General features: G+C 35.6%; 1 protein-coding gene and 1 pseudogene across 2 annotated transcripts; both read left to right on the top strand.

Annotated features, from left to right (window-relative positions):
- The first annotated feature begins 924 nt into the window (after positions 1-924).
- On the top strand, positions 925-13,520 carry LOC106753196 (cleft lip and palate transmembrane protein 1 homolog). Of its 2 annotated transcripts, XM_014634986.2 has the most exons (12): positions 927-1,275; positions 1,721-1,867; positions 1,983-2,097; positions 2,188-2,282; positions 3,589-3,698; positions 9,011-9,048; positions 9,403-9,638; positions 10,474-10,567; positions 10,669-10,859; positions 11,152-11,371; positions 12,134-12,301; positions 13,021-13,520. In XM_014634986.2, exons 1-12 carry the CDS (start codon positions 1,078-1,080, stop codon positions 13,164-13,166), a joined length of 1,758 nt encoding a protein of 585 aa, XP_014490472.1. In that variant the 5' UTR covers positions 927-1,077; the 3' UTR covers positions 13,167-13,520. The 2 variants fall into 2 exon arrangements, with proteins under 2 accessions (XP_022633133.1, XP_014490472.1); XM_022777412.1 differs by lacking the exons at positions 10,474-10,567; positions 10,669-10,859 and having other exon boundaries at positions 925-1,275.
- On the top strand, positions 3,710-9,004 carry LOC111241033 (annotated as a pseudogene).

Below are 13,520 nucleotides of genomic sequence, written 5' to 3'. Positions count from 1 at the left end.
AACCCCAAAATTTAATAACAATCAAAAGGGAAAATATATAACACAACTCTCCAATCAAAAATCAACATCAACATCAACATCATCAATTATTTTGTTATAAAGTGGAAAACAAATGAACGAACAAAACAAGATCAACAAATTGCGGTGTCATAGGTTACTGTGTGTGGGTGAGAGAGAGGATGAAGATGAGAGTGAAACAAATTGGATAAGTAAGGAATGTGGATTAGGATTGAGTGAGTGTTTTTTATTTTTTCAGTTGGGAGAGATGACAGAGAGAAAGTTAGAGTGGGAGAGATGAAAGAGAAAGGGTTGAGAGGAATGAGGGATGAGAGAGACGGTAAGGGTTTGAGTGGTTTCTTATTTTTTTTTTTAGTTTTGAGAATTAAAATTATTCAAATACCCTTGACCTTAAAACTTATAATCCATATTATACAAAGATATTTTTGTCTACTAAAATCTAGTACATATTGTTAAAATGTACCTATTGAATAAAAAAATCCTACACATGTTAGCAAACTTTTATATATATATATATATATATATATATATATATAATATTCATAATATCATTTGCTAAATATAGTAATAAGAAAGGTCATTTAAATTCATTTTATTATAATAATTTTATTTTATTTTATTTTAACACATCATATCATATGCTATTAATTGATCGATAAAATATAACAAAAATTTGAATTTGGAAAGTATATATAAACCATTGGATGATGATTCTTTTATGTTATAACGTTGAATAATAATTTTTATAACTATGTGAATAATTTTTAACAAATTTAAATATTTTTTTGAGAATATTGTTGGAACAGATTTTGAAAAATGATTTTTTTTTTAAGTTGTTTTATATTTAGCTAAGCTGGTTAGAGTAACCGTAATTTGCATAAAGAGGGTGGAGAAGATTGCGTGGCCACCCAGTTCTAAAATAATTCCCTTTTTCTTTTTTCCCTTTACTAATACCCATCTCATATACCGTCATACTCGAAGTATCAGTGTTCAAACTTCGATTCCATCACTGATATTTCTCTCTTTCTTTACCTTTCTCTCTCTCTCCCTCCGCCGAAGATGGCGCCGCCTGCGGCAGCAGTTGAAGGCGGCCAGGCACCGCAAGGGAGGCAGCAACAGCCGCAAGGAGGGTTCGGCCTCACAGGAATCATACGCATGGTCGTTTTCTGGTACTTCGCTTCTAAATTCTTCTCTCCCAAAAAACCTTCCGAACCTTCCGCTCTCATCTCCAATCTCTTCCAGAAAGCACAGCCTCTGGTACTCTCTATCTCTCTCTCTCACACACACGCACACTTTCACCGCTGCTAACTCAACTTCTATTGCATGATCTCACTTCGATTTTATCATTATTATTATTTCTCTAAATTCGCTTGTCTTGAGGTCACTTAGATTGATTTTTTTACGTAGGTTAGGTACTTATACGATTTCGATGATACTTTTAGGTTAGGATTTGTGATTGAGTCGAATTTCAATTTCCTCATCGCGTAGTGTGATGAAGAGTTATGAAGTTAAGTGTGTGGTTTTGTGCACGATCAGAAGTATCAATAAGTAACTTGTACTGAACATCAAAATTAGGTTTTTGTGTAATTATCTCACTGGTCTGTGTTCTGATGCTGGTGCGAGCTGCAGAGGCTTTCGTAGTTGTTCTTTTGCTTTTGTTGTTAATTAGGCTGTCTTCTGGATGCCTTTTTTTTTTTTTCAGGATATGTGGCTTTATATTTCCGAGAACGAGAAGTTCAATGACTTTGGTTCTGAAAGTTCACTTGTATGGCATGAAACCAATATTCCGTATGCTGTCTGGGGACCTGAGAGTACCAGGACTCTTACTCTGGACTATAATCCATCGGAGGTATAAAATTGAAACTTGAAAATGCTTACTGCTAGTTATCCCTGGTAATTTACATTCCTTTTCGAAGAAAGGTTAAAGTAGTTCCCATAATTTATGGTTTCTTTTTCTACTTCAGTCTTTGAAGCATAATGGGAGTCTATATGCTCATGTTTTCTTCGCACACTCTGGCTTTTCACCCGACCCAAGTGATCCAGAATACCAGCCTCAGGCAGCATTTGGAAGGACACATCGTATACCTTTTTAACTTCTTATTGATATTTTAGCATTAAATATGTATGACAAAGTGGTTTACGGGTTGTGTTTATTTATGTTGGTCTCAGCTGTTGTGACGTTCTTGCCCAAGTCTAAGGCAGATAAAAAGAAAAGTCTGTTGGGAAGTTCGCCAGATTCTAGTGAGGCTCAAGTGACATCCAAGGTTTGTTATTGCTCCTACACTTTTATAATTAGCTTGATGTGTAACTGTTATGATGGTACTTTACCTTGAGCTCAAGATCTTTATTATAGTGATTGATTTTTTAAACATAAAAATATCATATTTTATTCTGCATAATGTCAAAAGTTCAGTTACCTTTTTAAATATCCTATTTCGGCTTACGATCTAACCCATGTATTGTTTTGTTATGCAATACACAGTTACCTTTTGCCCCCTATTCATGGAGCCTTTTGGAGGAGCATATAGTATGCTGTCATTAATTCTGTAGTTGTTATCAATCGTTACAAGTTTTGGCCATAACTTATTGTCAAAATCTTAATCTGTAATCCTATATCTTAACCTTATTGGCCAGAAGAGTTGCCCCTAGATCTAATCCTTACGATTTGGCTCAGTATGTTTACAGGGAACAACTTGCACCAATCAATATATTTTATTTTCTTAATCATATGATGATACGAATTACATGAAGAATCATTTTTGCTCATAAATTGTCTTCTAAAAGAATCACTTTTGCTCCTAAATTTTCTTCTAAAAGAATCATTTTTATTCCTAAATTGTCTTCTAATCGCATGATTAACGAATAGCATGAGTTGCATTTCGGATCAGGAATTGAGGCTTGAACCACAACCTCCATGGATCACTTTTTGCCAGGATTTGCTTTTTGCTTCAATCCTCCTTACAGGAGGGGAGCGAGTGGTGGGTGGGGCTGTTGAGGCTTTGGGAGGAGTGGTGTGGAGGGAGGAGGAGGAAGCGGGGTTGTTGACAGAGGAGGCTCCCAAGGGCTCTTGGTGGTGGATTTGAATGCATGGTGGCCATAGGAGAAAGGAGAAATTGAAACACAGAATTCTAGGTTTGCGAAAAAGGAAAGTGTAGTGAGGACAGAAAAAAACATTGGCGATGAGATGGGTAAAGCCAAAGAGATTTGAATATGTAGTTTTTTAATTATATTTGGTATTGAGGCATTATTGGTATTTGTAAAGTACCATACTATATAATAATGAAACATATTTATATTTTAGGTAAAAGAATATATAATAAATCAATTTAATAAATGCATTTTTCGTATTTGTATATTTAAATATATATTGTATTTTTTAATGTTGATGAATCTTACTATTCATGATAAGTAACAATTCACGATTCAAAATTTGAGGTCTCCAATACGCGATACGATATGTGATTCAACTACCTTGGTCTTAATGAGTTTGATATCAATCATGTCAATTTTTCAATTGGTTAGTGTTTAGTGCTTTCCATGATAACATGTTACTGATTGTTCTCTTGTTAGGTGGTTGATGAACCTGAAGAAGATGATGATTCTAAGGATGATGGTCCTGTGGAGTGGGTTTCATATTGGAAACCAAATATAACAATTAACTTGGTTGCTGACTTCACTCAGTATGTTTCTTGGGATTCATTTAATTTTTGGCACATTTTTTTAATATGTTCTGCCTTTTTTGTTAACATAATATATGTTTAAATTAGATGACTGATGATTATAATTTTATGAAGGAAGTGTTGTGCTGGAGTTGAGAGATTTCAGATAAATTAGCCTTCTTTTATTGGAATTTAGTTTTGCATGAATTATAAGAGGGGTATTAGGAAATAGTTATGCACTTCATTTGGAACTTAAACAAAATGTAATGTGGAAGATTCAGTTGGTTAACCATCAGTTTGTAATCCAATCTCCAAAACTAAGAACATTGTATTTTCATAAGAAATCAGCTAAATTCTTTAAATTTTTGGGCTTTGTATCTACATCTTATGATTTAGAATCCTACATATTTGTGACCCATGACTCTGCTGCCATCAATCTTCCATCTCTAGAGGGTACATCTTAGCTCCTTCAATCCACTTCACAAGGAGTCTGTTTTATATAAGCTGATTACAATAAATACAAATAGGAGATTGTATACATGTACATGATATGCTTTGTGTTTAAATCATATTCTAATAAGTCTAATTCTAATCAGATATCCCTATGATTATGAGGATCCTGATTAAATAAGGAAACAAATCATAAAATATAAAAGAATAAGTCCCAAGAAATCATCTTGGATACTCCAAACTATTATAAAATATGAACAAATATTTCTCATATTTCAAACAATTATTAATGATAAATTGTCCTTAATTTATTTTTCAGTTGTGTGTGGAATATGGGTTGTCTATATTGTAGCCATCGTAATTACCTATTTGCTATTTAGTGCCACGATTGCTAGGTGGGTGGAGCAGCCACCCCCCCAAAAAGGAAGTCGCCATGAAGCATCTCCTTCCTGTAGTGACTATTGCACCACCATCTGCATCTGAAATTGCAGTTAAAATGGGTTTTGCGGCCACTCCAGCTTTTGGCCATTGAATATGAAATTACCCCTGAAACGAGGTTCATTTAAAGGAGGTTTTGGGAGGTGACAACTTGTAAGCTTGAGCCTTTCTGCTAGTCAGTCTCCTTTCTTGACCATTGAGTTCATCTGCTGCTTTTCTTACTATTCTTAAAGAATAAAGAAGGAAAAGGTGGATAGGATGGGAGAAACAAATTAGGGTTTTTTTTTTTTTTTTTTTTTTTTGTGGGGATTGGTGTTGGGCCTGCACTCTAACTGGCCCACTCTCTATTCTAAGTAGATTACTACTCAAGATTTTTTTATTCATCATAAATTGTATGTTCTCCATAGTGTTTTTTGTATAATGCCCATCTCACTAGCATTTTCTAGATTGAGCCTTATGTGCCTTTATATAGGAATGACAAATATTCTTTTTGGTATTCCTCTGTACTGCTGTAGCCTTTGGTAATAGTGATAAATTTGAGAAGAAACCAGAATTGGGTATGCTATGATGAATCTTAGTAGTAGAGTTTTTACTGTTTACCGTGTTTTCTTTCTAGTTGTCAGTTTTTGGCTCGTGGGCAGGTGTTTGATGTTTGTATTTTGAGACAAAACTTGAGCTTTTAACAGATGGACTGTTACATTGTGAAGTATTACAACATAATTCTCTCTGTGGTTTTGATGGATTGATCCATTTTAAACCTACTAAGCCAAAACCTGAATGTGATTTTGGTTTTTTATCCCACTATTGATGGGGCAAGCCCTTCCCAAACCTGTTTGAAGAGCACTAGATGAATACGTGTTTATATCTGTGAAATTATGCATGTAATTTCACTCTTTTAGGTATTAGTTGTATATTGAATTTAAACAGTACTTCTCTTTTCTTGTTATTTTTTTTTTAATTTAAAATAATTTTTATTTAGTGTTGCCTTGGTAATAACAGCACTTGTGAGCAGCTCCATACCTAAGGTTAAGCATTGGAAGTATAAGTTGCCATTGCAACAATGGTTGAAATGTACTGACTCATCTTAATACATTTTTGGAACTACTACGAAAATTATCAATAATTGTTTATGGTTTGTATATTGTACTATACCAATCCCATGATCAACTTCTAGATTTGTATGTAGCTGTTAGGAATAAAAGAAGTTAGTTGTTAGTAGAGAGAGGATATAAATAATAACAGAATAGGTGGATAGAGGATGATCAAATATTTTACTTTTGGAATAGACGGGACATTTTCGAGTGGAGGAAGGGGATACTTACATGTATTTTCTTCTTTCGATACATTACAGTGTTAATAAAATACATATATATACTGCCATATTCTACTGTGTTGAGAGTTGTGCGAGAGTAGAGTGATCTGTTTTGGTTCCCGGAGTAAAGGAACCTAACAGCTTTGGTCCGACCTGTCGGATTTAGATTGAAGGAGAGACGAGATGGAGAACAGGGTGAGTGCATTGAAGGGTAGATTCGATGCCATGGAAGTGACGTTGGAGGAAATTCGAGCGGAGATGAGGGGAATGGCTCGAAACGTGAATCGTGACCGTGGGAGAAGAAGGAACCAGCATTGGAGCTTCGAAGGAAGAGGTGATTCCGTCAATGCTCGACGCGAACGACGACCGTCGGAAAACTCAGAGGAGAAATCGGAAGAAAACGGAGGAGAAGCTCGACGCAGTTGGAGGAAGCGCGTTAAACTACCTACATTTGAAGGTGTGGACGCATGGGTGGATCGCACAAGCAGAGAAATTCTTCTATCTCTAGAGCATGACGAAGAAGGAGAAGATGAAGCTCGTCTATAGATGCATGGAGGGAGGTTTGGCAAGCTATTGTTTTGCTTCTGGCGGGAGAAAACCAGGCATCCGACTTGGAAGATGTTCACCGACTCTCTGACGCGAAGGTTTGGCGGAGTAAATCGGGGCACCGTTTGTGAGAAGATGGCAGAGGGGCGACAGGAGGGATCTGTCAACACTGGCGAAGGGTAGGAAGACGAAGAAGATGAGGAAATTAACAATCTCTTGGATCTGGAGGATATGGGTAAGGGATTGGGAGAAACGGAGCTGAAGCTAAGCACACATCAACTGCCTTTGCTGATTCAATGTTGTCTCTTTCACATGGATTGCACAATTAAGGGCACTATTTTGGTTAACAAAAAGCTTCTTCCTAGGACAATACAGATAGAAAATGAATATGGATACTATGAAAATTTTTATGAAGAGGATGGTAAGAAATATGCCTTGTGGGCTGCAAAGATGGTTGTCTCAGAATACTGGTGTCCCTTGGATAATGTGCCAGCAATGGGATGCTCCAGATCCTGTGTTTGATACATTCAATTCATTCTATTGTGACCAATTTAAATCCACTTCTCCAAATAGGCCCAAAATTTGGACTGAGAACTAGCCTAGATGGTTTAAGACTTTTGGGGGCAGAGATCCTCACAGGCCAGTAGAAGATGTTGCATTTTCTGTTGCTCGTTTCTTCCAAAAAGGTGGAAGTGTACACAATTACTACATGTATCATGGAGGAACAAATTTTGGACGAACAGTTGGTGGTCCATTCATTACTACAAGTTATGACTATGATGCCCCCATAGATGAGTATGGGCTACCTAGACTTCCAAAATGGAGACATCTTAAGGAACTTCATAGAGCTATCAAGTTATGTGAGCATTTAATGCTTAATGAGAAACCAATGTCTCCCTTGGTCCTTCTGTGGAGGCTGATGTCTATACTGACTCATCCAAAGCATGCACTGTTTTTATTTCTAATTCTGATGATAAAAATGATAGAACAGTGGAATTTCAAAATACATCATATCGCTTGCCAGCTTGGTCAATTAGCATTCTTCGTGATTGCAAGAATGTAGTGTTCAACACAACGAAGGTTAATTCCCAGACAAATGTAGTTGCAATGATTCTCGGAAGTTTGCAGCAATCAAATAAAGGTGGAAATTCTTTGATATGGGACATTGTGAAGGAGAAACCAGGAATATGGGGAACAACAGACTTTGTCAAAAATGGTTTTGTTGATTTCATCAGTACTACCAAAAATACCACTGACTACCTATGGCATACCACAAGTATATTTGTTGGTGAAAATGTAGAGTTCTTGGAAAAGGGAAGCAAACCAGAATTGAGTCTATAGGTCATGTTTTCCATGCTTTTGTGAATCAGGAATATCAAGTTGGCTTACAGACAACTGGACCCTTTTATGACTTTGTGGGGGCAGGACTCACAAGTGTGAAAATTAAGGGATTGAACAATGGGACAATAGACTTGTCTTCATATGCTTGGACTTACAAGATTGGAGTGCAAGGAGAACACCTAAAGCTATACCAGGGAGGATGGGTTGAGTAATGTCAACTGGACATCTACTTCAGAACCACCAAAAATGCAGTCGTTGACATGGTACAAGACTATTGTGGATGCTCCACTTGGAGATGAACCAGTTGGATTGGATATGTTACACATGGGCAAAGGTCTAGCCTAGTTAAATAGAGAATTTGTTGAGAGTTATATAATAGCTAACAAGAGAATTGATGCTGGTGGGAATATACTTGGTTGTTTTTGCTTCTTACATGTTGTAATGCCAGACTTGAATCAGTCTTCTAAAGAACACAAGCCAATAGGCAGAGAAAACATTTCTGAATCCAAAGAGTTAGCTTATATACTACAAGAGATTGAAACCATGACTCTGGCTTGGAGCTTGAGCCAAGCGGAATTTTTGGAGGGGAAGATAGAAGAGAGTGACTTAACTCCCAATAAAGAGGGACCTGCAGAGGAGAGAGAGCTGCTGGAAGCATTGAAAGACATCAAAGATCATCTTCTTTGGGCTTATAGTTTTGAAAAAGAGGTGATCAGAATGTGGGAAGTTAATAGAATCAAAGAAGAATGGAAGACATTGGAAGAGGATTTGCCACCACCCAAGCCTCCAGACTAGAATTTGGAGGGCACCACTTGGAAAGAGGAGCATTACCTCAAATAACAGCTCCCTGACTTCAACCTTGAGGACAAGGTTGATTTTGAGGGGTAGAGTAATGTTAGGAATAAAAGAAGTTAGTTGTTAGTAGAGAGAGGGTATAAATAATAACAGAATAGGTGGAGAGAGGATGATTAGATATTTTACTTTTGGAATAGACTGGACATTTAACATTGGAGGAAGGAAGGCTTCCTTGGATGGGGTTACTTACATGTATTTCTTCTTTCGATACATTACAGTGTTAATAAAATACATACATATACTGCCATATTCTGCTGTGTTGAGAGTTGTGTGAGTAGAGTGATCTGTTTTGGTTCCCTGAGTAAAGGAACCTAACAGTAGCTGAGCCACTTAATTGATGTATTTTTTATTGATGCTGCATATTGTTATAATATATTTTTACTGTTTGCAGGTACCCAAAAACAGGTGTAGCGCCAAACATTGCTCCATGTATCCTTATTATTTACTTTGTTATTAATTATTATTATTATTATTTTTTTTAATTTTTCTCCCTTTCTTTGCATTGGTTTCTGGATGACTTGTCTATCATTTAACATAGTGTGTTCACATTATGTGGGATTAATATTGAATCATGGAGAACTTATAGATGACAATATCTTATTAACTGAATACTTTTTGTGTCATTTCACTTTCAGTAAGGTCTTATATTGACATTTCTCTTATTTTTTCAGTTTCACTATTTTTGTTTGACTTTCCAGTATATTGACAGAGTAACTGGTGTGTTCACCAAGTTAGCTGACTATATGTTTATATGACCTAGTTTCCTTAACTTTGGGTTCCCAGACTTGAACATTGATCCTTTCACCGGGAACTACTATCCAATTGTTTATTTCAATGAGTTCTGGTTACTCCGGGATAAGTTGATACCTTTGAACGAAACAGTGACTGAATTACGACTTAACCTGGAAGTTGGTCCCATTAGTATGACGAAGTGGCAGTTATTCCTGCAGATTGACCAATCCTTCCAGATTCACCGTAACTATGGAAGCATGCTTGAAGGCGAGGCTGATGAACTAAAGGTTTGTAGGTTCACAAACTTTTCTCAATTTTACATAATTATCAATTTATAGTATATTTAACTTATTTGATGAAACGTTCATGTTGAGTACTTGTGTACTATGTTAAATAATTATTTGTTTGAACTGAGACCAGGTTTTTATTTTCTTTTTTTTCTGACTCCTTCTCTATGAACTTGACTTCATAATTTTTCAGTTGTGATATCTTGTTCTTGAACTATTTTCCTTTTTGATTGTACTGAGTAGTTTTGCTGTGTTCAGCTGCTCAAGTACCGCTTAATAGAATATTACTTTTAAATAAAATTTTAATGAAAATTGCTCCTTTTGGTTTTTTGAAGACATTTTAATAAAGATACTATTTGGTACTTATACAAAATCCTGTTTGCATACCTTGTCGAATTTAGTTTATTTTATTATTGAAAGAATGAGGGTGGTAAGAGGTTCTAATATTATGTCAAGAGCTAACATTCCTAAAAGTTTGAGCTCTACGGTGGAAAACCTGACTTCTGTTTGATTATTTTCTTTTGTTGTTTTTTTTTTCTTGTTTGTGCATCCATCATCAACCCTTTGCATGTGCAATTTTTCATTACCTCTTAACATTTCCTACCAGATATTCACTTCACAATACTCATCTCTATGTTGTCTCTTAGCATCTTGGCATTTCATCCATAACGTGCGTACTTATTTATGTACTGTATATTAATGCTCTTAAAGATTTTAAAATGGAATTTCAAAATGTAAGAAAAATCCTCTATTGTGCATCTCTTTCTCACTGTATGAATTGTTGAGTGTCTTGTTTCTCTACTAGGCTAGTATTTGATTTTGTTCATTATATCAGAGGGTGTTCTTGGAAGGAAATCCTTACCTGCTGGCAATTACCATGGTTGTTTCACTTCTTCATTCAGTCTTTGACTTCTTGGCTTTCAAGAATGGTAAGTCTATTGTTTAGCAATCTTTGAGAAAGCACCTCCAATAATATATATGGGTTTGGTTAGAGGCATAGGTTATCATCTAATTATTTTCTTTCACCCAGACATCCAATTTTGGAACAAAAATAAATCTATGGAAGGACTCTCCGCAAAGACTGTTGTTGTTAGCTTTTTTTGTCAGCTTATTATCTTCCTTTATTTGCTTGACAACGACACCTCTTGGATGATTCTTGCTAGCTCTGGAATTGGTTGCGTTATTGAGTTCTGGAAAATTGGAAAAGCCATGCGCATAGAGGTTTCTTTTTATCTCTTGGCTTTTTTAATACGTAATTCTCACATTTTGGTTGGTACCATTTTTTGTATTTTTAATATAAAAATGGCATGATACTTTTTTGCCCTCTTTGTTATGATACTTTCTACTGGTTTGCATGTGCAGAACATCTGCCGAGACCTTTCATGCTTACACATACAGTTTATTTTTGCACAGAATTCATGTTACATTTACATTCCGGCTCTGTTTGCGACTTTTCTGCTGTTCCTTAACTATTTTCATTGACACCTGCCATCTGTAATTTAATTTTTCCCAGATTGATAGGACAGGAAGGATACCTATGTTGAAGCTTCGTGATCGAGAGTCATATGTCCGAAATAAGACAAAGGAATATGATGATATTGCAATGAAGTATTTATGCTATGTTCTGTTTCTCCTTGTTGCTGGATTTTCTGTTTACTCACTGATGTATGAGCGTCACAAGAGCTGGTATTCTTGGATTCTATCTTCTCTCACAAGTTGTGTATACATGTTTGGTAAGCACTCTTCTAATTGGGTATGCTATGATTGTGTCTTCGTTGATAGTACCATATATTAAATTGTCACAAAGTTATCTAAATTAATTAAATTAAAAAGAGGTGCTTTGACTCTGGTAAATTTGTTATTAATTTTCCTAACCATTGTGACTTATGCTTCCCTGGCAATATTGTACTCTGGCTGAATCACTAGTCCTTTCGTGCTTTTTCCAATGGTTATCTTAATCTCTAGCGCTTCTAGGAAAGCCGAGATTTTGTGAATGAGTTGAAAGTTAAACCTTAATGGAAGAGCATTTTTACGTTATTTTGAGTCAAACTTTATGCTGAAGTAAACATGACTATTTCTTTGTAAAAAATAAATTAGAAACAAAATTAGAATACTTAATTCTCATTCTAATCATTATTATGCTGTCCTTGTACTGAAATATAATAAATATGAAATATACCAATGGGAAATAACACTGCTATTTTTCTTTGCTGAGTTTTTATTTTTCTTTTGTTGAATAAAAATATCGACAATGTCTTGGTTCTTCTGTCCACTTTTTTACCCGCCTTTTTTTTCGTATGGGCAAGGAAAACCATGCTATTTTTCATAACAAGTATTCACCGAGGATGTAGAAGTTACTTAGTGGACGTGTATGAGAATTCCAAACAAAACACCCAGTCATGCATTTGACCAATATCCATAGATTATTATGATCATTAAATTCACTAGTATCGTAAACTTTGTTATGTTTGTACTCTACTGGAAAACTGTTGCAGGTTTTATTATGATGTGCCCTCAATTGTTCATCAACTACAAGCTCAAATCTGTTGCTCATCTACCTTGGAGGCAAATGACTTACAAGTTTCTCAACACCATAATTGATGACCTTTTTGCCTTTGTTATTAAAATGCCAACACTGCATCGGCTTTCTGTTTTCCGTGATGGTAAGATTATGATCATGACCACCTGCTATTCTGTGCAACTTGACCTGATAGTGGAATAACTGTTGATAAAAATCTCATTACTTGTCGCAATTAGGAAGTAAGGTGCTACTAGGCTGACAAAGCTTATGATATTTGAATGTGTTCTATGGTGGAAGCTGTCTCTTAAATTTATATTTATATTTATATTATATTATATACAACGATGAGTTTGAGTCCCAGTCGAGAGCTAATAAAGTTAAATTTGAACTTAATGGTTGTGCATTAGCATGATGAGGGTAAAGTAAAACCTTGTTTCTTTGAGAAGGATTCCCAGAAGAAAGGTGTACCTTTTCCATCAGATGTTTGAAGCTGATATTATTAGTTTCTAGAGAAGGAAAGGACCTTGCGTTTATGTTCATACTTCTGACCTCGGCTTGCATTCACGGACCTTCCTGACTTTCATATAGCTAAAAGAATTTCCGTTCTTGAATCCAGCCCTTTGTTCCATAATTTTACAAATTTGAATGTCATTTATGAAACTGTATTCTAATTGTGACTTTCCTCTGAAGATTAGGTACTTCGCAACTATATATCACACTTCATCAAATGCCATTTATGAAACTGTATTCTTATTGAGACTCTTCTCTGAACTGAAGATTAGGCACTTTGCAAGTATATCACAGTTCATCGAATGTCTTGTATCATTTGTCTTAGTGTCTTCTTTTGTCCCTGCCTTGCAGATCTTATCTTCCTCATATACTTGTACCAGAGGTGGATTTATCCAGTGGACAAGAAACGTGTAAACGAATTTGGTTTTGGAGGTGAGGATGATCAGGCTGTGGCCGAAACAGACGCTGCGAAGGAAGAAGAGAAGAAAACTAATTGATTTGGTTTTCTCAACTGTTCGAGAAAATTTGACAGTACATGATACTGTAGAATTCAACGGGGAATAATTTATTTTTCTCCCCCTTTTGTCACAGATTTGCATTTAGAATTTTATCTAAAGAAAGCTTTAGTTTGGCCTTGCCTACTGGAATTTTTACTAAGACCAAAGGATGGCGGCTATTTAACTACTGAGACCGTCACGGTTGACTGTAATGGTCTTGCAGCTTTTAGTTTACCCTTCTGTAGCTTTCCTTTATTTTCAAATGTCTTATTTTTGTGATAGATGACCCTTTAATGTATTATTTGATTCCACCCCCTGTGTATTTTTAACTAATTTATTCTTGCTTTTGGTTTA

Source organism: Vigna radiata, unplaced genomic scaffold, assembly GCF_000741045.1.
Source record: "Vigna radiata var. radiata cultivar VC1973A unplaced genomic scaffold, Vradiata_ver6 scaffold_230, whole genome shotgun sequence".
NCBI classification, from domain to species: domain Eukaryota; kingdom Viridiplantae; phylum Streptophyta; class Magnoliopsida; order Fabales; family Fabaceae; genus Vigna; species Vigna radiata.
The sequence above is the reverse complement of the archived record's forward strand: the minus strand, read 5'-3'. Positions and strand labels throughout refer to the sequence as shown.

What these genes read in the sequence shown, in the direction of transcription:
- LOC106753196 (XM_014634986.2), top strand. Translation starts at nt 1,078, where the DNA reads ATGGCGCCGCCTGCGGCAGCAGTTGAAGGCGGCCAGGCACCGCAAGGG. An exon ending in AGCGCCAAACATTGCTCCAT is followed by an intron (nt 9,049 to 9,402) that starts GTATCCTTATTA and finishes TTGGGTTCCCAG; the next exon opens with ACTTGAACATTGATCCTTTC. An exon ending in AAGTTGTGTATACATGTTTG is followed by an intron (nt 11,372 to 12,133) that starts GTAAGCACTCTT and finishes AAACTGTTGCAG; the next exon opens with GTTTTATTATGATGTGCCCT.